The sequence below is a fragment of the Manacus vitellinus genome, unplaced genomic scaffold, assembly GCF_001715985.3.
Source record: "Manacus vitellinus isolate BGI_N305 unplaced genomic scaffold, ASM171598v3 scaffold_1_pilon, whole genome shotgun sequence".
Taxonomy (NCBI): domain Eukaryota; kingdom Metazoa; phylum Chordata; class Aves; order Passeriformes; family Pipridae; genus Manacus; species Manacus vitellinus.
The window spans coordinates 36,065,155-36,087,649 of NW_021939396.1; the positions used below are offsets into that span (position 1 = coordinate 36,065,155).

Consider the following 22,495-nt stretch of genomic DNA (forward strand, 5'->3'; position numbering starts at 1 on the left):
AACCAGGATCACTGCAAGAATTCCTGAGTGATGCACCATAGGTATCTCCAAACAACCTCTTAAATTTTCACCATCCCTTTTGATCTAACAACCTTGGATACCCCTTGTCCATTTCCCAACTGCACCACAGCTCACTCCTCTTATCACTCCAAAAATCCCATTCCTGGTTACTTTTAATTCCACATATCCATCTCAGATCAGAGTTTCACAAAACTTCACAGTGCATACCAGACTACCCATTATCTTTTCCCCAAAAAGCCATCCAGAGCACCACCCAACTCCGAATCCCCCCAGTTCTTCCAACCTTCTGCTCCAAACCTCCTTGTTCCCAAATCCCCCAACTTCCCCGCTCTTCAATCCCAGTCTCTCCACTGCTATCTCCCACTGCTCTGTGATCAGGAGCCCCACAGCAGTGATGGCTGCTCAGCTCTCCAGTTTTGGATCCTTCACCTTTGCTTGCACCATCTGGCAACATCTGCACTCACTGCAATGAGCTTCCATGGCTCTCTGAGCCCACTTTCCTCACCCACAGCAACTCCTCCCTTACGGCCTGCCCCCAGAGGATATGACTCAGCTCCTGCATCTCACAGGGATTTCTAAAACCTAAAGACAGGCTGTGGTTCCCAGAAATGGACTTTAAATGGATGTAAGTAACTAAAAGTAGGATCTATTTTAGGAAAACCAGATGTATTTAGACCCTTTATTTCCATACTTTTACTCTACAGTTTTATCTGGAACTGCCTTTTTTATAGGATTTCGAAAATGCACGTTAGTTTTTTCCTTCCCTCCACCCCTTACCTCTGACAACAAAGAGAGCATTTTTACCTTTATTTCCCTCTCTTTAGCCCTATATTTGAAAGGAAGGTAGAGGAGGTGAAAGGGGACTAAGATCCAAAGAATTAGAGGTTACTTGTTCTTCTTTGTAAATAATTGCCATGCCATTGACTGAGTGCCCCGAAGCCCAGCTGCCTGCTGGCAGACTGCTGTGTCAGCAAAAACTTCTCTTGTTTTGCAGGAGTCTTTAAAATCATCATGGGTGGAATACAGAGTGCAAAAACTCACTACCAATCCTTGATGGCAGACAGTTGCTTTTCAAATTAAAACATATTTTTCTTTTCCTCTCACACCAGAGATGTTACCTTGATGGTGCTTATCTATTCTTCCTTTCTCATGGAGGATGCAGAGCTCTCACTGAACCTTTTTTTTTCCCATTGAGATCTACCATCACAATAAGAATGCAGGCGATTTGATAAATCACTTTGTTAAACCTTTTTTTACCTTTGAAAAAGCCACTTCATTCTTCTCCATTTATAGCACAGTATTTCCTGCAAGGCACTGTGAAGATACTCTTTATTAATCCATTCATTGTAATAAAATAGCTTTGTGAGGAGGCACAAGGACCACCTGGATAACAAAACCCTTCTAGGTGCCTCATTTAGACCTTTTCCTATTCAAAATCTCCTTGTTCCAGTATAGGAACATGTGTGCTTCCTTGTAAATTATACATGTTAATTTTCCTCACAGCTGACACCACTGCTAGTGTTAAAGAAAGAGGTGAATAAAAAATCCAGGGTACAACAGAGCTTACAGCAGTAGAAGTAGGCTGTAGGTTTCAAAAGTTACTGGGTGGAACTGGACAAGTAGGAGTCCTTGTTTTTTAGCCATTCAGAGCTTTAAAGGCTAGAATAAAGCACGATGAAAACCTAGCCTGGACTATTGCATAGCAAAAGCCATTGAATTTTCAGCAAGTGTTTGGCTGCAAACTGCACAGTAAATCTAGCTAGGGATAGCACAGAACTTCAAGAAAGCCTGAAAGCTTTCATCAGCATAGCTCAGATGGTGGAGGATCTACTGACATCCTAGACAAGATGCTGTAGTGGTTGATAGCACACATCACTGTTTTCTGGTCAGAACTGGTCTTTCAACAGGAAGAGTAAGGCTTTTCTAATATCACTGGAACAATTTTCTGAATTTATGGTCTCCACATCAAACTGTGCCCATTTTGCAATGGACAAGATGAAGGTTGTTTTTCCTGCTAAATCAGCAATAATGTAAGGCTCTTCCTTTTTCACTCATCCCCATTTCATGGGAGTTCAGGAGGTGTGCAAGTGGCAATAAAATAAGGCTTCCTGTTCTGGTCTGATTCTTCAGTGTTAGTGTAAACAAATGGCAACAAAGCACTTCATCCTCAGGGTAAGCCTTGTTTCTCTGATATGAAGAGGAAGAATATGATTTCTTAAATATTAACCCTTCTCTCTGAGGGAAAAAAACATTGTCACTGTGCAAAAGCAAGCAATGACAGTCTCTGTACATCTTGTACACCACAAAGAGCTCTTTTGATTATATCCAAAGGAGAAGGGAGGTGGTCTTTTGAAATGAACCATTTTAGCTGAAAACAAACATAATTTCCATGAGAAAACACTTAGATGTGGACTTGGTGAGAAGGGAAGTGTTGGAGCTGCTCACAAAATTTTGCTTAGGGCAACGAATGCTATGTGTTATTCTGCTGAGAGAGGTTGTGCCTCTCTGTCCATCCTAACCACCATCCCATTGCCATCACAACCATATCCAGTGCATCTGTCTCTTCTGTAAGGTCAGCAGAAACAACCACATCCCAAGCGGACTTTGCAAGGAAGTGAGGGCATATATAACCTATTTGGTAGAGACACAGAAGCAGCACTGACAATCAACCTTGTGATTTTCAAAGACTTCCTTAAAGACTGAGCTTTAAGTTACTGTGATATTGCATTAAAACTTGGCTTTCATTAAAGTGGAAAGAAAAAGGTTCCAGCCTTCATGGCAGCAGACAGTCTTGATATTAACTGAAAGCACCTCAGAGACTCAAAACCTTGACTGCAAATGCACAGGAAGAGCCTTAAGTTTTTTTTTTTTGCATTTACGTATCTTGACACAGTGGAGGAAAAGGTTCTGTGGGTCTTCCCTCCTTACCCTTCCTGTCGGCTGTGCTCACTCCAGCATTACAAGAGGAGAAATAGACCTTCAGCTCAGCAGCTCCTGCCCACACCCACTTTGATTGGACCAGCCACCCACCAGACCTTCACTCTGTCCTCTGGTGTCACTATCACCAGGATAGTGACAGTGAGATTTAGGAACAGGTGATAGATCAGCAGGGATGGCTAACTGCTCCTTGGTTTTGATCCACCAAACTCTTCTGTGGTCATGCTTAGATAAGCACAGGGAGAAATGCCGTCAGTTTTCCACTAAATTTCAGAATTTACTACATTTTTGCTAGCATCCTGTTTGCTTGAATATATTCATTTTTATCCTTCAGGCAAATATTTCTGCCTCCTGTGAACCTTTTCTGTAAATCAATGGAGGCACTTGGCAAGCCATATCAAAACTGCAGCTTTACATATCACTGAAGCAGAAAATAAATGGAAATAATTACTGATGCCTTCCAGTACAGATTTATTTCAAAACGAAACATGTAGCTTAGAGGGGTGGGCAATATATACATAATGATTTCCTGTTAGCTTACACAGCATTGGCTCAGACACTTTTATTTCATTCCAGGATTTGTTCTTTCCCTCTCCTGGGGGAGATCAGGGACATAGTAGTTGTTTGTTTGCTCATTTAACCATACTGAACAGAATCAAATCTTCTTTATTTAGTACACCTGGAAGATGATATTTGTAGATCCCTCCTACATGCTAGAAATTGGAAATTAACTGGTGTTTGATGTTACTGCCATGCCAGTAACATCATTAACAGAGTCACTGACTGACTGTATTTAACAGTCACTGTATTTTCTATACAATGGGCTTGATCAATATTCATAAGTGGCAATGCTAATTTGTTTTCATGTATTTCATTATAAACCAGTAATGCACGGCCTGATGCCACTGACTTGCACTGACAAGCAAAGAACCAAGTCCTGCAGTGCCAAGAACTGCCCCTGAGCCGTCACCACAGTCTGTTGTCCTATTCGTTATGTGCAAGGTGAAAATTTAGTGCCACTTCTGCTTAGTGCCTTTGGACTCTTGGAAACAAATGTTCTGTAACTGTTACTGTGACTCGGCAGTACTTGTGGGAATCGCTGAGGACAGATGCAAATCTTGCTGTTTCTGGAGCAGAAGGTGGCCATACAATCCAGACCAAAGACCCAGCGGGCCCTGTATCCTCTCTCTAGAACAGCTGACCTATGCAGCTGCTGAGGGAAGGGGAGGAACAGGTAAGTCTGTCTCCACTCAACACGGTCATAGTCTTCAGTTATTCTCAGCTTTTAGAGTCTGACATGATTCCTGTCTCCTTCATCACCGCTGCTGTATTTCTCTTGCAAGTGTCTCTTGAAGTCATGTGGCTTTCACATATCCTTCAAGGTAAGAACTTTCAGGTCTGCAGCACACTGCAGGAAAAGCTGCTTCCTTTCATTTGTTCCAAACCTGGTTTGTTTGCTACCTCCTCACCCTTGTGCTAGTAACAAGTACCAGGTGCCACTAGAGACAGTGGTAAAGCATAAGCCCTGTGCTCCTCTATTTTTTCATAGTAATAGTTCCCGACTTCAGTTATTACAGCCTCACTGAGAACATCAAGCCTGCAGAGAGGGGATTTGTCATGAATTTGTGTCTAAAGCTTTGCTTCTGCTGGATCTAGATTTTAAACATGACATCAACAGCTGGACTTCTTGCGGGAATCTCATCCCACTTGGAATTGCTATGGCTTCACAAGTCCAAATTTGTTTATTCCTCCACTAGATGCAACCTCAGGATATAAAAATACATAGAAAGTTGTATCTTAAAGGCCAACTCCACTTTTATTTAACTTGTCTGCATTTTTATTTTATCTTTTGCTGCAGGGTGAAAATGAATGGGTGTTTTTTGAACTTTTATTGTATTCTTACAACATTTCAGCATATGCTTATAATACACAAGTCCTGGAACAGTGTCTAGTATTGAAAAATGTCCATCCTTTCTACCCATTCACATGTCAGAGCTTTTGCAAAACTTACATGGTAAAAGTATTAAATACTATCTAAACTTTGCTTACTGTAGAGAGAAAATCTCTGAAGACACAGTACCTTGAAGTTCAGCAAGAAATTATATGAGAAAGGGTAGAACACCACGAACATGGGAGATGTGGCAACAAAAGAAAAAGTGAAATGGTAAGTTTTCTGATATATTTAGCAAAACAAACTTCTCCAAAATTTCTTCTACTACCTCCCAACAGGAAGCTTATCAACATTTGATATGTTGCTGCTGAGCTCATTTACATCGTTCTGATGCTGAACTAAAAACAACCAAACAAGCAAAAAACAGCCAGAAAAACCCGAGATACAGCATTAGCTTTTCTGCTTCACAAGATCTCCCATCGTGGCAGTGCAACAACATTCTAACTTGCAAAGTTCTGCTGCTGGTTACTGATTGAAGAAATGCAGTGGAAAAGTTGGCTCATGACTGAAAGCGCAAAAAGGTTGATAAAAAGAAAAAGGCAAATAATTTTGAAGTTGGTGGTTTGCTGCATTTATGTACAAACAGCATTTTGAGTTGTTTAAAGGATGTAAGATCTGTTTCACATGCAACAACAGTTGAACAGTAAAGAAATCAGAAGGATTCAAAGTCTTCACCTATGTACATATTCCAGGGCTGTCCCTACTGAGGTGATAGGTTTCTCAACAGGATGCAATATATGCAGAAATCAACAGATGTTTCATCATTAATAAAATATTCCTGCCAACAGTTATTTTACATTTCTTTTAGTATGCCCACCAGCCCAGATTCAAAGAAGTCTGCCTTGAAAACACAGCCTCTGGAGAGAGGTGGCATGAAGTTGCTCTCTGGGCTTGGACATCTCCTCCCAAATATACAAAACAAAGGAGACAATGATTTTTGCCTTGGGTTACCACAATCATGTTTGTAATGCTGGTGACATAATTGAGCATTCACTATGCTGAAATCCTTAATTGTTTGTCCTGTTTATGCCAGTGGCATGGATACGTACTGACCGGCCTGGGGCAATTTGAGTAGACCCAGATTTGAGATACTGCTGCTGAGGGAAAAATGCAACCTGACAACTAACTGCATGGAAGTACCTTTCATTCAGGTTTTTATTTTCAACAGTGTGCATGTCCAGTGAATCACTCTGCTGTTAAAAGTGAATTTCTGGAAACTGTGTTCTGATATTGTTACAGAATTTGTAATATGTAAAATTTCCAATTAAAAAAAAACATCAAAGAGGACTAATTTGCAAAATCTTCTATAAGTATGCAGACTTATTTCCAGAATTTTTTCTTTCGTCCTAAACCTGGTGTCTCACAGGTGTACTTTGCATTAACTTCAAAGAAAAGGAGTGAACTACTGCAAAGGGTTGGGGTTTTTTTCTGGTTTTTTTTTCCTATACACACACACAAAGCTGGGCAATCCTTAGAGGTAGATACCAAATAAATTTACCCAAGCTAATAGCAACATTCACGTATTTTGTTAGTTTAACAAACATTCCTGAGCTAATTTGCCTAGAATATCTTTGCAAAACAAACAAGCTCAAAGTGGTGCAGGGAGTCAAAGTACAATACTTCAAACATTTGAATCAATTTTATCACAGATGGCAGGAATTTACTAGGAAGGTTATTTATATGTTCTCAGGCAATACTGTTCAGGTATAACTTATCTCTGGAACAAAGAAAATCTAAGTTATTTTCATTGTCCTTTAAGACAGTTGAAATGGAATTTATTTGCCTTCCTCACTTAGCACACAGGATAAGGGGTCTAGCTCTTTAAATGCTATTGTTTCAGTTTCAGAGGAGAGAGGCTATAAAACAGGGGTGCTTCATTAAAATACCATAGCTGGTACCTCTCAGAGGCACAGGAAAGGAATATTCACTGAGTAAGTAACACATTATAAATTATAATTGCGATTCAATTCTCCTGGGGAGAAGGTAACTTGTCATTTGAAGTGTTGCTAGCTTCTGAGAGTGGACTAGGAGTTTAGGGGGTATAATGATATCATTAAGAAATGCCCTTGCAAAGCAAGCAAAATTATACTGTGCTATTTCTTGAAAACCACAGGAACTCTTTATTGTTCTGTCAGCAGCAGTTCAAAGAGCTATGTGACCCCATTAACATTCACTCAGGCATGTATAACAAATTGGAGGAGGGAAATTTCTTGAATAGTTAATTATATTTTGTGTGTTTGAATACCTAACATTGTTAGCCATATGAGCTCAGCACCACAGAATGCACACCTTGCGCACCTGGTTTACCTCACAGCTTTATTTATCTTTTTAATGTTTAGAGGAGAAAGCAGTATCAAAGGTACAGAAAGTGCTGGGAGGTTGGGAAGTGGGAAAGGTAGATAATGGCTAGCTGACTTGATGGCTGTGGTTGAACTGCTCTAATATTTGCAGTCCTTCTTATTTGAGCAGCAATTGTTATTAGGTGACCAGAAAACCCTTTGAACCCACATATCCATGTCAGGTAGGAATATGTGGGGTGTTACACATCAGCTAGACTCTTGCAGGGAAATGGAGTTTATCTCGTTTTCAATAAGACACAGCTCTTCTTGCTAAAGTATTTATTTATTTCTGAGTGAAAAGTTCTCCAAGAGGCTCTTTCACACATGGTGCCAAATGACTACAGTCTCCATGCTGCAGTGATTGGTGACTCAGCTTAAGCAAAGACAGTGGCCAGCAACAGAAACTGAGGTTTGACTGGTTGGTTTTGAGTGCAAATGTTTGGGTTTTTTAAGAGATTAAAGTGGTAGGTATTGTCTCCAATGTTAGTGGAAAGCCCACTTGATTAATTAAGTCAGAAGTTTTATCTGTACCAATTAATTAATTTCAGTTACTCTACAGATTCAGGAATCCTTATCTCTTCAGGACTGTCCTCTTGTAGCTTTCCTCACACTTAGTAATGAGTTTGATAAATTATATGATAAAGGAAAGGACCATATCAAGGAGGTTAATGTTATCTGTGCTATATGGAGGCGATATTATTTCCTGAGATAGTTTTAAATTCAGCTTCTCTGTAATTTTAAGAGACACGAAACCAAGTTAAGATTGTTAGTGGGACTCTTCATGAACCTTCACACAAAAGTTAGATAAGGACCCTTTGTAACTACCACAGATGTCCATTTACACAGGTACTCCCACCAACCCACAAGAAACCATCTTTTCCAGACACTGGGCTCATGCTACTGAGCACACCTACTAATTCAAAATTACTTCTAAATAATCTTGGAAAATAGAATAGTAAGATTTATATTACCCTATAAAACTAGGTAAGCTTGAATTCTATTTTCAGTTCATTGAAAGTTCTGCTGTTACCCTCTGTAATTCTTACAGAGTGATCAAGTATTTTGCTCATCACATATATATTCATACTTCTGCCTTTCTTCTGCAAACCTGTCAATTTAATAACCTTTTAAATGTATATGCTAGTTGAAGAATATTTGCATTGTAATTGTACTTGTGTTAGCGATGTTTTTTCTTAGCTCCATTTTTATTGCATGCAGACTGGATTTGGTTAGAAAGCCTCCTCTGAAATGGAAATTATTTTTATTACACTTTAGTCATGCTTTAAGCTTCTTCTACTGCAAATAATTTGAAATAGTGGGAGTGTGCTCAGAGTGAAAAGCAGAATGCACATTTGAGAGGTCTAATACATGCCTACCAGAAAGGGATGGAAAACACATCCTGAAATAGTTATAGGAAGTTTTGAATTACAGAGCAGTATAGCTACTGGATGAATTTCCAATGAAATTCTTTTCTCCTCAAAAAATTCCTATTGTTGAAATCAAATCACAGTGGGGGGCAAGTGGTAGAGATGAGGGGAGAAGGAAGTAGGCTGAACATTTCACTTGATGTTTTCATCTTTCCTTGGAAGATTGTGATATTTGAGGTTGACATTTTTGCATCCAAGAACCCCTGCTATTCAGGAATGCTTGTTTCAAGTGTTAAGTTTTACACAGTTAAGAAGAGGTATAAAAACATTTGAGAACAAAACAGAGTTCTTCAAGATCACTAGGCAAATGTTCTAATTGATGTACAAAATTTCCAGAAAGCACTCGGATATTGAAGGACACTTTCTGCAAGCCTAGAAAAGTCTTATGAAGTGGAAAATCCCTTCCTGACATGGTGTAACAGGTCTGGAATTTGGGAATTATGCAATGGCATAAGTCCCATTTGCATCAGTTGGGACTTCACCTCAAACTTACTGAAAAATTTGTAGTTGCTTTTCACCATGTTGACCATACACATATTGACCATACAAATAGGTATGACCATACAAAGTCTGAGGAATTCATAAGTTCCTTTTTGGAGGAGGAGATAATAATAATAGATGAGGCTTTAAAGAGAATTGTTATGTGTTGTAGAAAAACCCTGTTTTTCTGCACACAGTTGAGTCAAACAACAAGCAGGTAAATGTTTCTCAAAATCATTGCCTTTCTGCAGAATTTTAGAATGTTGGTGGCTGCAGCACTTTGTTAAAAACTTACACCAGAAATTATTACCTTGCCTAGAGAAGCAGAGTGAACACAGAATCCTGCCAAGAGCCCTCTCCTGCACTGACCTGAGCTGCTGGCTCTTCCATAGCAGCAGTCAGGGACACACAGCCAGTTCCACCGGTGCAGCACATCCTTGAAGGCACATGCTAAAGAGAGGACTGTGAGCAGGAGGTGTAAGGGGGCAACTGATCTTATATTGTCACAGCTGTTTTCCCAGGGAACATGAATTTCAGTCCTGCAGTGGTTAGTGAAGAATATGAGTCCTCTCCTAGAGACAACAAAGTTCTTACCTACTTGTGCTCAGGGGATAATCCATGCCACATGTCTCAGTGTAGAGTCACATCAGAGTGACAACTCCTCCTCTTGCTCTGACTCCATCTCACTATCCACATCCATTGCCATCTCAAACAAAATAGTACCTACTCTGCTGGCACATAGCTCACTGAAATTTCACTACTTCTGTATCTTTCTGATTTAGTTTTGTATATGTAAGCCCTTTTATACTTTTGCACAATCACTCTATATATTTCTCACAGCAGGAAGTTATCTGTAGTAAACACTCTCTTCAGGATACATTCACTCAGTTTCCATGCTAAAAAGAAAAAAGCTTTCGGAGTTGTCAGAGAAGTTAAACAAATGTCACAGATGCATCACTCCTGAAATTCTATGAAATTAATGAGGACAGGGATAATGTAAATTAATGCAAGTACATTAGACCATGTTCACATTTTATGAGAGGAAGAAAGGTTCGACATACAACATGATCTATTTATGTATATATTGGTGGGAAGGTTCAAGCACGACTGGTGTTAGCTCTAGTTGCCTTTTTACTGTCTACCAGTAAAAACACAGCTACCTTCTGTTCTAAGCAGACTTAATTATATAAACTTTCACATTTCCTTGCCAGGACTGAAAGAATATTTTCTTTCTTTCTAATGCTTATCAGCAAATTGATGAGAACTTTATTAAAACATAATAACTGGCATTAAAAAGGACTTTCCACTTAAAATATCTACATTGCAGCTTATCCTTTACTCACAGCCAAAAGCCCCAAAGCATTCAATTGGTAAACATGGTAGGGCTGATCAATTATACTAAGCAGTTAATTCCAGTTTTCAAGTGACAAATGTGAGTCTACAGCCTACTATGCTTTTCTTTTTCCTTGTTGCAGTCAACTCCCTAGAGATAACAAGCACGCAATGAATGGGTCTTCTTTTGCAGAGGGCAAAACCTGTTTATTTACCTTTTTTTTTAATATAAAATGAGTCAATCCCTCTTCTAGTGTCCTATAATTTCAAAGGCACCTCACTGACAGCTCAGAGAGTACTCACTCTACATATCACAACAGCTGCCGGAGACAGATAGCACGAGCGTTTCTAGAATGATTCAAACTGACCTTCTTTCAATGGATACTAAAAGACCATTGTAAGCTGTAACTTCATGTACAGCCATCCAACACAGGCCTCTAATATGAAACACATTGTAATATTGAGGAAGGTAACTAGGTAAACAGATTTGGGAACTTCTGAGGCAGCCTTTAATAAAAAAAAAAAAAAAGGTATATTTTTTATGTGTACATATTGCTAATTATTTCATTCAAATACCTGCGTAAATATGCAGACTGACATCTCATACGAGCAGTGGACTTGAAATCAAGAAAGTTTTTTTGCTACATATGTTCAGGAAGCAGAATATCTAATTGCATCCTACAACATCTGCTAAATTCTGATCTGTAGCCATTTTTCCAGTCACTGAAGATCATTAGAAATTGAAGCTTTCTCTTTTCAGAAACAGTTCAACCATTCTTAGTAGGAAGAGGTCTATATTTTCTTCACAGACAAGATTTGCATGTCCCCTTCTGTAGGTTAACCCACATTTATATAGCTTATCTTGCCTCTATGAACATGAGCCTGAGTTACTAGTAGGTCTTCCAGAGTTATTAGCAGGGACTCTTGTTTGGGAAGTTACAACATGCCTTTTGGACACATCAACACACCGTGATTATGGCACAGGAACATCCTGGTTTTATGTTCTGAGGAAGTTGCCTGTCCTCTGGTAGGACACAACTAAAGGACCAGTTATCCATCTTCAAGGACCCAACCTAGAATAATCCCTTTTCTTCAGTTTCCTGATCCTGGGAAAGATAATGACAAGGCTTTTGCACAAAATCCAAAATCTAAATATTTCCTTAATTTTTTGAAGTCTTTAAATTCTGGATATAAAAGGAAAAAACAGTCTGCCTTCAAGTAGGTTTCTTTCTAACAGGGGAAGGGAAAGAAGACTGATTCTCAGCTGCCACAGTTCAGCATTATTCTGCAGATGTGCACAGAGCCCCAGCCATTTACACTGTCCCAGCAACTGGTCTCAGCTCTGTGCTCACTCTTATCTTCCAGATTTTCAACATCAAAAACTGAGGATCAGCCAAACAATCTAATCTTTTGAATCTGCAGTTAGTTGCCCAGAGATAAACAGCTTTAGAATCTACATTGAGGGGCTTTTTGTATTTAGTACTAAGGTTTTTTTAGCTTGTCCTTGTCCAAGCCAGTGTATACATGTGCTTACAAATGGTTTACTTGCCTGTCTTATGTCACTGAGGATTTTATCTGTTCTGACTTTGGTAGGCAATGACAGAGAGCTGTTAATAGGTCTGTTAATAGGACCAGTTATATATTCCAGTTGAGACATAATAGCATCATAGGATACTTATAGCATAGGCAGACTCATCCTCATGCTACAGATTTCTGCAGAAAGGCTGAGCAAGAATAAGACTTTTTAGAGTGTTCTTCAGTTTGTGACGATGTGGATTCTCACTGACTTTAAATTTTCAAGTAACAGCAGTACTATGTTCAGAAACTTTACAGAAAAACTAATTGCATCTTGTACTTACTATGCAAGACATCTTATAGCCTACATCCTTCACCTGACTCATAAAGAGTTCAACTGGAAGTACTTAATCAGTCAAAGAGATCATGTTTACCTCGGGTTTCAGAGTACAAATGTGTTTAAACAAGAAAAGAAGAGTCAGTTCCTTGCTTCAGGGTCTGAGCTGGTGAAGGAAACATCAAGTTTGCAGAGCAGAGAGTTTGGTAAAGTCTCCAGATGCATGAGGGCTGCCTGGGCTCTGTTCACATGCCCAGTTTGACCATAACAAATATTAGATTATGCCCACTAACCCAGGTCAAGCTGACCTGAAATATTGTTTCATTACTTCAGCTTGATTTCAAATTTCAAAAAGCAAGAGATTCTAACCATGAAGACAGAAATCATGTGCTTCTTACCACTCATAATGAAATCAAATATTAAGTATTTTGATTTCCAGATGAAAATTATTGAAACAAACAAATTTCCAGATTTTTTTTTTTCTAGACAAATTTGGAAACATATTTCACCATAATAATTCTGTTCCAAAAACATTGTTCCAGAAAAAAAAAGTTTTTCACTTGAAAATTTTATCAGGTCTAAAAGCTCATATTTTTTACTAAGATTTGGAAAAACAAGCATACAAAAAAATTACACCTTTGACATAATATTGAATTGCATTTTTTCCTTCAAGCTCTACATTCTATTTTGAATTTTGAGAATATTTTATATTATAGCTCCTCCTTCTGAAGCACAAAATGAAAAATATTTGATTGTATAAGATAGTGTCAAAAGATAAGTAATTTGCTTCTACAATTTAACTGACAGTAAGTTTCTCGATCCCACATAATTACAGTTGGAGGAAATTTTATAAAAAGACTTTTTATATCTATTGCTCATATTAAAGATGAAAAAGCTTCGTACATTTCTAAACAGATTGAGTTTTCCATAATCTGGCATTTCATTCCAGATTTTGAAGTGAGATAATCTCCGGTAATGTCTAAACAAACCTGTTACTTTGATTATCTGACTTCCTCTGAACATTAGAACTATTCTGGACAAATGTATCTTGAACAATTTCCTAAGACAAGCATATTCAAGTTTCCCTTATTTGAAGATTTTTTTCAGAAGATTTTTTTCTATACCAGTATCTGATTAAAGTGTTCTTAAGTCAAGCATTATTGATTTCCTTTAATTTTCCTCTCCTCCCAGAAATTACTGGCTTATGATAAACTGAAGATAATTTAAAAAAAAAAATGTAATGGATCTCCTAATGTACTTTGTTGGTCAAATCTTCTGTCAAGCTACTACTAGTGAAAATCTGGGGACAAATTCCTGTTTGCAGATCTTGGTTGTTCCCTGTTATTACTGCTATTTGCTGTAATGACTGTGACATCTAAATCAAAGCCTTATTGAACCCTAAAGAGCACTCCTGCAGTGATTCATCATTGTCACAAAGTAGGCATAGGGCTTCTTTTTTAAGAGTCACTGTCATCACATATGAGTAGAACTGCATGTGACAACTATCAGAGAAAGAAAGAATACAGGAAATAACCATTCACCCTACTTGTTGTTTCAGTTCCTTGAGACAGCCTTGGGGAAAGTTAACCTTTATGTGAGGCAGTACTAGGTACACTGGATTGCAAACCTGATCTTCAGGTCAGTTTTGAATCCAGCTGGCTGATTTGTGTCATAAGCCACTCAGCTGGGTCTTAGTAGACCATGGCCTTCTGGCTTAGTTTTCACCAAAAAAATGGCAGGTGAGGTCAAACCTGCTGTTTTGAAGGTTTTGGAATATTTCTGGCTACTGATAGAGAAACTGTTGCATTTCAGTTCAGAGTACTAGCTGATGGAATTTTAAATTGTCATGTGCATGCATGTACACAAACTGCAGTGCATAGCTATGGTGTTGGAGAAATCTGAAGTAGTCTTTCTCTATAGTCACTAGTAGAAGCACCCTAAAATCAAAAGTCCTGTCTGGAGGCAAAGTAACTACATCTTAAGAGCAGAAACCAACAACCATTAAAAAAAAAAAAAAAAGGCTGGACTTCACAGGACACAGCCTGTACACTGTAACACTTCCCATGATTATTAGAGGTCTCCAAATGCAGTGGTTAGTAGCAAACATCCTGCATACTAAGAAGTGACCACTTCTTACTTGCTATACCTGCTTCATGATTGCAAATGGACTTCTTACCTTTGCTATTGAACTCTAAACCGCTACACAAAATAACAAAATATTAGTCTCTGGTTAACTTAAGCCATAATTAAATTTTGTCTACTATCACAGGATAATTATAAGCTCAGCATGACACACAGAGAACTATAATTTCACAGATGAAGAAAACAGGGGAAAAAATATGCTGTGAAGGAGAAAAGCTGTTCACATTAAAAGAATAAGGATTAGAAGTCAAAACTCACCAAGTTGTTGGCAAAATAGATTGGTTTTACACACATCTCTTTCCCCATGTTTCCATCCACATGACAATCTTGTGTTCAATGTGGTAAAACTCAAAAGATCAGTAAGGTCTAGGAAGGAGCATGGCATGAACTCAAAGCATACAGTAGCAATTGTCTTGTGATAAAACACCAAAGCTTGTTAATCAGAGAGGGTTAAGGCACTAAGAACACATTCATCCCTGCACTGCTGTGACATAATGAGAATTACCACACTGTACAAACACTTGTTTAGCATCTGAACTACTGTAGTTTAAAGTGGAGACATAAGGCTGTTTTTAGGTCATTAAATAGCATAATTGAGAAACAGAGTAGGTGCCCTGTTGAGTTATAATGAACTGTCTGTGTAATGCAATACATACAGAAATCCATACAGAACAAGGAGTAGTATTGAGCAAAATGTGCATTCAGACGTGGTGATGTCAATCCTACTTCATCTTTTTAAGTATTTACAGACAGTATTTGGAACTGATCAGCTGGTGTAATAGCAATATATTAATTTCTGCAGCCAAGTTCATTAGATTTGACTAGTGTTTGTTTTACAACACAAGATGAATTAACATATGTATCTGCGTAATGCTTGTTGTCTGCACTTAATGATAATGCATTGCATCAGCAACTTGAGGAAAAATACATTAAATACAAACATACACACACAAAAGTGACAATATATTAATTGACTGAAAGCAACTTGAAAATAAGAAAAAACCCAACTGCATAAATTATTAAATACTATTTATTTTTAAGCAATTCTATATTTCAGAATGAGGTGGTCTGAGACACTGAATAAGAGTTTAAGAAACTATGGGAAAATGGTTCAGCGATGGCATTAAAATTACCATTACATAGAGAGAGGTTAAAAGTTCCTGGCCCAGATATCCACATGTGAACATATGGGTTCAATTCCAGTAGAAATTGTAAGAGAGAAATATTTTCTTTCCATCCACTTAGACTTACACAGGACTTAATGCAACCCAAAATTTCTTTTTATAAAGGAAGATTGAGATAGCCATGTTATCTGCCTATCTGAGGATCTGTACACGCCCAGTGCCTTAGCTGTGGGAAATAAACAGGAACTGAAACAATCTCAATTTTTTCCAAACATCATCAGCTCATGAGAGTAGGACCTGACTTTTTTACTTTCAATGGCCTCCAATGCAACTCATATTGTGACACTTTTTCTGTATGTAAGTCTCATCTCCACTTCAACTACATTTTACACAAATTTTACACTAGGATAGCAGTAGTTCGTTTAAAATAATATTAGAACAAAGTCTCAATGAAAATACTTCAACAGCAGTAGTGAGAGCCAAAAAACCCCAAAACTAAAAGGTTCCCACCATCACTGTTTGCTAAATATGTGCTTTATGAGCATGAATGACTTGCTTCTAAGCCTAGTAAATTGGAGTGCGGCATTCACAACTCCTACAACTCATCAATCCAGTGGTTAGTTAAGTCTAGGACATGTTATCCCAATTTGTACTTTTAAAGAGAGTTATATTTCTAGTAATCGCAGAGAAGACAACAGTAACTTGACTTTAAATAAAAAATGAAATGCCCACACAGACATGAGAAAGGCAGCCTCCTTAAATTACCCAGCACAGGATGTAAGGCTAATGACACAATCTTAAGATCAGCTTTGGTACTCTCAGGCTTCAGTACTTCCCGAAACATATTGTTGCCAACAACTGCAAATAAACTGTAGGCAGGCAACCTGGCAGTGCCATGGCCAGAGATCAGACGGGGTGGAGGCTGGATTGGACTCCTACCAAATAGATGGAAAAGCAAAATTTGGGCAGGCACAAGGACGACTTGCTAGAATTTGATTTTCTTGTGGATGTCACTTGGCTTTATCTTCCTTCTGATTGGAGGGGTTGTTTTGAACCAGAGAATGAAGTGATAATATCAACAGGAAAAGACAAGGTATTGTCCAAAGGACTAATTGCACAGCTTGACTTTCTAATTTGTTAGAATAGATGAAAATTCCTCACAAAGGGGAACACAGGCTTAAAACTGATAGCAGATTTTTCTACCTCATTTTTGAATAATAACATGAAGTAGAGACAATTATTATCTAATTGTAGACTATTTGTTAGTCAAAAAATTAGTTGAACAAACTGTTCTTTCTATTACATAAGTTAGAGTTAAAATAAACATACGCACCCCATGGAAAATTATTGTTGAGGTATTTATGACTGCAGGATATCTAGTAAGTACTAAAAATAAAATGAAAACTCAATAACTTATAATCTCTCTTTTTAAATATGTAGCTACATGAAGTATGTGGTCCTTGGGCAACCTGGTATAAGACTGAGGTCAGCCCTGCTTTGAGCAGGGGGTCAGATAAAGTGATCTCCAGAGCTTCTTACAACCTAAATAGTCCTTGAGTTCTATCAAATGCCCTCAATTAATAAGGTTATGTCAGACTACTTTTAGACCTAAAAATCAATCTCAGGTCTAACAGCAGGAATGGGCTCAGACTTTAGTGGAAAGAAGTCCTTTCTGAGCACCACAGTTTATTCTCATCCTCAGGTTGCCTCATCTTCAGGTTGCTCCTTACTACCTAACCCTGTAACAGCACATGGTTTAAGCTTGCTCCTATTTATCTGCAAGCACCAAGTGGACGTGCAGCCCCTGAACAGTCTGAACCATAATGTAACAGGATCCTGTGTGACAAATAAAGGCAGTCAGAATGAGGGCACAACAGGGAGCCTGTCCTCCCTCTTCTTCATTTCCCTCCAACTCAAATGCATGCACGTGAACACAACAGCACTCTTCCATCTGCTCAGGGAGCTGCTCTCTTCTCCTACCACCCTCCCTCTGCACACATATGTGCTTGCATGTGGACTGCGCGCTCCAGAAGGCAGACACTGCTGGATTTTAATCCCCCCAAATTCTCTGATGGATTAAACCTCAAATCTCTAACCCTCCTTCTTTTAATGCTGCATTAAGTAACACACATATTGGTTACACTGATTTATGGCTGAAATAGAAGTGAAAGACAGACAAAAGGAGATGTCTGAAAATCAATCTATGCTGCAAGTACATGGGACATGAAAGCATTCTGGATTATTTTCTATACCCTTCACTTTGCCCAGTGCCTGATGAGACAAAAATGACTGTCTGTAGCAATAAAAGTTGCAAGTACATGTGTTACCCTCCACTTACCTGTAACCCTTCAATGGCCAGTTTGAGGATAGATGGTGTAAGCTTGGAGGCTTGCTTGAAAGAGAAGTTGCTCCAGTCTATAATTAGAATGAAGCCATTTATCTGAAGCTCCTGATCTTCGATGAGCACTTCTAAGGAAAGTAGAATAGCCCGAAGGATATCTATGAAGGAGTTCCTAAAGCCAAAGTAGAAAAAAAAATCAATGGTTGCAGTTATCTTCAAACCTCAAGATACTCAGCTTTGCTGTGGATGTGGCATGAGCGAGGTACAGGGACTCATTCTGGCAGAATTCTTCTGAAAAGAGAGTTGTTTCAGAGATGTCATTAAAGAGCTCCTGCTCTAAAACTCACATTTCCCTCCTCAGTGTGATAAATCTCGCTCACTGGTGGAAAAAATAAACACTGAATGAGATCTCCTCAATTCTTCTGGCATTCCTTACAATAGATTTTAGTTAAGCTACATTGGCAAACTATTTGTCTGTGGTGAAATGAAACAAATTCAAGCTATCAGTTTAAACTCTTGCTCGTTTGGATATACTTTACCATTTTTCCTTGTTCGTCTCCCTTCTTTTCAGAAAAGGGAATAAATGAGTACAATAAAAGTATAAAAGACATGGTTACAACTAGGTGCCTTCCTGTTTGAGTGGAGGGAATAATCCAAGGCTTTGCACAATAAAGTTTGACTGTTGCCTTATTTCTGCAAACCAAATGCAACATGAAAAATGGTTACACCCATTTAAAATGGGAACTCTTTATTAATTATCAGCTACGATAAGCTGGCTGCAAGGCTTCCCTCAGCTCTTGGAGAATAATTAAAAACCTTGGAGGCCATGAAGGATATAGCAAGTAATGGAGAAGAAAATGTTGAAATGTTTTCTTTAATGTCCAAGTCCGTACTGGGAAGCTTGGGCCACTTTCTACTTCTCCCTCATACATTTTACAAAACAGTTGGACACTTTAATGACTTAGTCCATATTTACACCTGAGTAAGCTGAATCAGGCAGTTCTTCTCATCTGTCCTTCCCATTCAGATGATTTACAACAATAGATTCTTTTAAAGAACAAGAAATAAAGAAAGCTTCAGAAATTACAGCTTAGCCTTGTCTAAAACGAAATTGTAACATACTGCTAATGCAATCTGCTTAACCTCTGCATAATTCTCAAGTTTTGATGAGGCCTGAGGCATCTTACAGGGAAGGTTCACACCATGTTCTCCCATGGAGATTTTAATTTAGTCCTTTTCTGCTGTTTTCTTTACTTTAAAACAAGTCCTCTAAGTCTTCAAGAGCATTGCTTCAAATTCTGCCTGAGATAAAAAACCTATGTGCAGTTGAAACTAACTTCTCTGCCATCAAGACCTCTACCCCTGAATAGCATCAACACATGGTAAATTTCTATCAGAGGAAAAAGGTGAAGTGTTTTCTTATTCTTGCTCTTTTCTCTCAGCATGTTTTGAGTGGAAATGTAAGTTCTTTCTCTAAAGACCTGGTTCCTTGAAAAAGCTACTTCTGAACTCTGCCTTTCTGTAAAAGTTAGAAGTTTCTCTGAAGTATAATTGCTGAGACAATAAATAGAGCTTCAAGATATTTAATTTTGTTGCTGCTGGGTACCAAATCACCTCTCCCTCATTTACAGTTACAGGACAACCTTGACCTTTTCAAATCCTGTGGGGAAGTTGTGCTAAACAGAAAAACTGAGAAAGTATTTCCTTAGCAATGTAAGGTAAAGGCATACTGACTGGACTGGCACTTGACATTTATTTTTAGCCTAAATTTATTTTGAAAAACTCTGATATACTACCTATTGCCCAGCTGAAAAAAATGACGTCTTTCAAGCAGCATCATCAGATGACTACACTCTCAAACGTGAAAAAATCAAATATACCCCTGGACCTATCTACTTAATATATCCTACACTACCCCAGCATTCCTCTTCAAGGTGGTCAGCCTTCCATAAGAACTGTCCCACAGAAGCTCCCAGAGGTGTGCAGTAGCTCCAAAAGCATGCTCACACACATGCTTCTTTGCACTCTTATTGGCATCAGTGCAGAATAATATCATCACCCATGGATGGGCTTTCTGGCTAGACTGGGGAAGATGGAATAATCTTGACTTCAATTTAACTATAATCCTAACTTCGATTTAGGTTGTGACCCTTAGAATGACCTGGATGTTTGTTATTACCAAAGGTGTGAAAACAGAGCCACACTGTGATAAGATTTCATTCTCCATTTGCGGGAAGAAATTTTCTTAGGAGTACATTCAAATTTATATTTATGATCCTGCTACCTCTAATGTTTTTAAAGCCTGCATAATTATTTCAGTAGGGCTATCTGGGAATGGTACATACAAAGCATCTTCTGTAGTCCACTTAAATTCTAAGTAACAATTAAATATTTGAGTTCAAAATCTTACCCTTGGACTCTATACTGAGAAATCCCAGTCTTTGTTTGTGTGTCTACATATATTGCCAGTTTATCAAGCAATTACTCACCTGAACTTCCCTGTACTTTCAGTAGAAATTATTTACCTGGAAGATATGGCACCCAGTTTTCTTAGTTTGTAATTAATCTGTCTCTCTCCCTGCCTACAACCCTCCCTTCTCTATTTATTTGCAGTTTTAAGACATCATGTAGTAAATAACTCACTGTGAACACAAAGCTGTTTTTCAGATGAGTACAGGGAGACATGAAAGCAGCATACAAGTCCTCCAGGTGGTTTATTTGCAGGCACACTGTTTTGTGAATGCAGAGTCTGGATAGAAATCAGACGGAGTGCCACTTGAGGCTGAAGCCCTCTGCTCCTTAATCTTTGGGCTTTGAGACAAATCATTCAGCTGTGTGACTGATTTGCATCCAAATAATTTTCTATGCATGAACACAGAGCCACTTGCTTCAGTTTTTGTTCTTTTGCTTAATGTTCCCTTCCCTCCTTCAATCCCCTTCCTCACCAGTTTAACCCTCTCACACAGAAAAAAAAGTGAAACAAACTACTATTGCACAAAAGGAAATGTGTAAGGTCCTGCAAGGATTCAGCATGGAGCTTACTGAAGTGAGCCACTAATGAGCTACAAAAGATTTGCACAAGCCTCAGAAAGACAAAAAGGAGGAGGGAGGGAGAGTGCCTATCTGCCTTGGCTGAATGGAAAGGTACCACAAAAGAGGCTCTTCAAATACCCTTTGGAAAATGGGAAGTTAGCCCAACAGAAGCTAGTGGTATGGAACAATAATGTAAAGCAAAAATGAAGATGGTTTAGCTGAGGGATTTGGTGGGGAGATTAGCCAAAGGCATAACATGAAAACAAATAAGAAGAAATTACTTAATTATAAGAGGTGTAAGCAGGCTGTAAGAGAACCAAAAGGCTCAGTGGAGTACCAGGGTGCAATGGGAACAATTAAAGAGGATAAAGACATTGCAGGAAAATTAAATGATCTATTTGCATGTATCTACCACCAGTCATTTTGAAGAGATACATGATTAATAAAACTGAGGGATGGCTGGAAAATAAGGGGTCAAATAAGATGCTGAAAGAAAGTGATACATTTTGGAGAAGATAGTTTCAGTAAAGGCTTTTGACATTGCTATTTCTGAATAGTTAAGCACAAGCTCTGTTTTATGCATGCTAGTGAAATTAATTGGATTATTCAGACAGTTAAAAGTATGAAAGTACAGAAGTAGTGGCAGCTGAAGCCATTAAGATTGTCTGGTAGTAAGCAAAAACAAACTGTCACTGCAAATACCAACTGTCCCACAAGACAGCAGGCTAACAAATTTTGGACCACTGCCGTTATCTTGGTGGTTGCAGACAACTCATCTGAACATCCCTAAGTTAGTATGCAGTAAGAGCCTCTCTTCTCTAATACTTAGAAGTTGGACAAAGCTCAATAACATTTAGTGAACTGCAAACATGGCATAGATAAAAATCAGGTAAGAGACCACATCTCGCTTTGTTCCCTTCCCACACAAAAAATCACCAACAGAGAGCAAAAATGCACACGTAGTTTCTAAGTGGGGAGAGCTGGCACTGCCCTGCAAGGAGGATTCCTACTGCGAGTAAAACACAGAAGAGGAAGCAGAAAAGAAAGACCAGAAAAACATCTTCAGATTGCCCAAAATTATTTGAGCTAATCAGAGCTCAAGAAGTTGGCTGCATTTTGAGTTCTGCATTCAGTTTTGGCCCCTCACTACAAGAAGGCCGTTAAGGTGCTGGAGCATGTCCAGAGAAAGGGAACATAGCTGATGAAGGGGCTGGAGCACAAGTCTTGTGTGGAATTGTTGAGGGAGCTGGGCGTGTTTAGCCTGGAGTGAAGGAGGTTCAGGTAACACCTTATTGCTCTCTACAACCTGCCCGAAAGAATGTTGTGGCAAGGTAGGAGTCAGTCTCTTCTCCCATGTAACAAGTGATAGAACAAGAGGAAATGGCCTTAATTTGTTCCAGGGGAGCTTTAGATTAGATATTATGAAAAATCTTCTCACTGAAAGGGTTGGCAAGCACTGGAAAAGGCTTCACAGAGAAGTGGTTGGGTCACTTTCCCTAAAAACATGTAAAGATGT

General features: G+C 38.6%; 1 protein-coding gene across 2 annotated transcripts in view; it reads right to left on the reverse strand.

The window, feature by feature from the left end:
• CLVS1 (clavesin 1) overlaps positions 1-22,495 on the reverse strand; it is a 100,300-nt gene that overhangs the window by 48,274 nt on the left and 29,531 nt on the right. For both annotated transcript variants that reach the window (XM_029959460.1, XM_029959459.1), the window contains exon 3: positions 17,944-18,118. In XM_029959460.1, the coding sequence (XP_029815320.1) occupies positions 17,944-18,118 (175 nt within the window). The remainder of the gene's footprint in view (positions 1-17,943; positions 18,119-22,495) is intronic.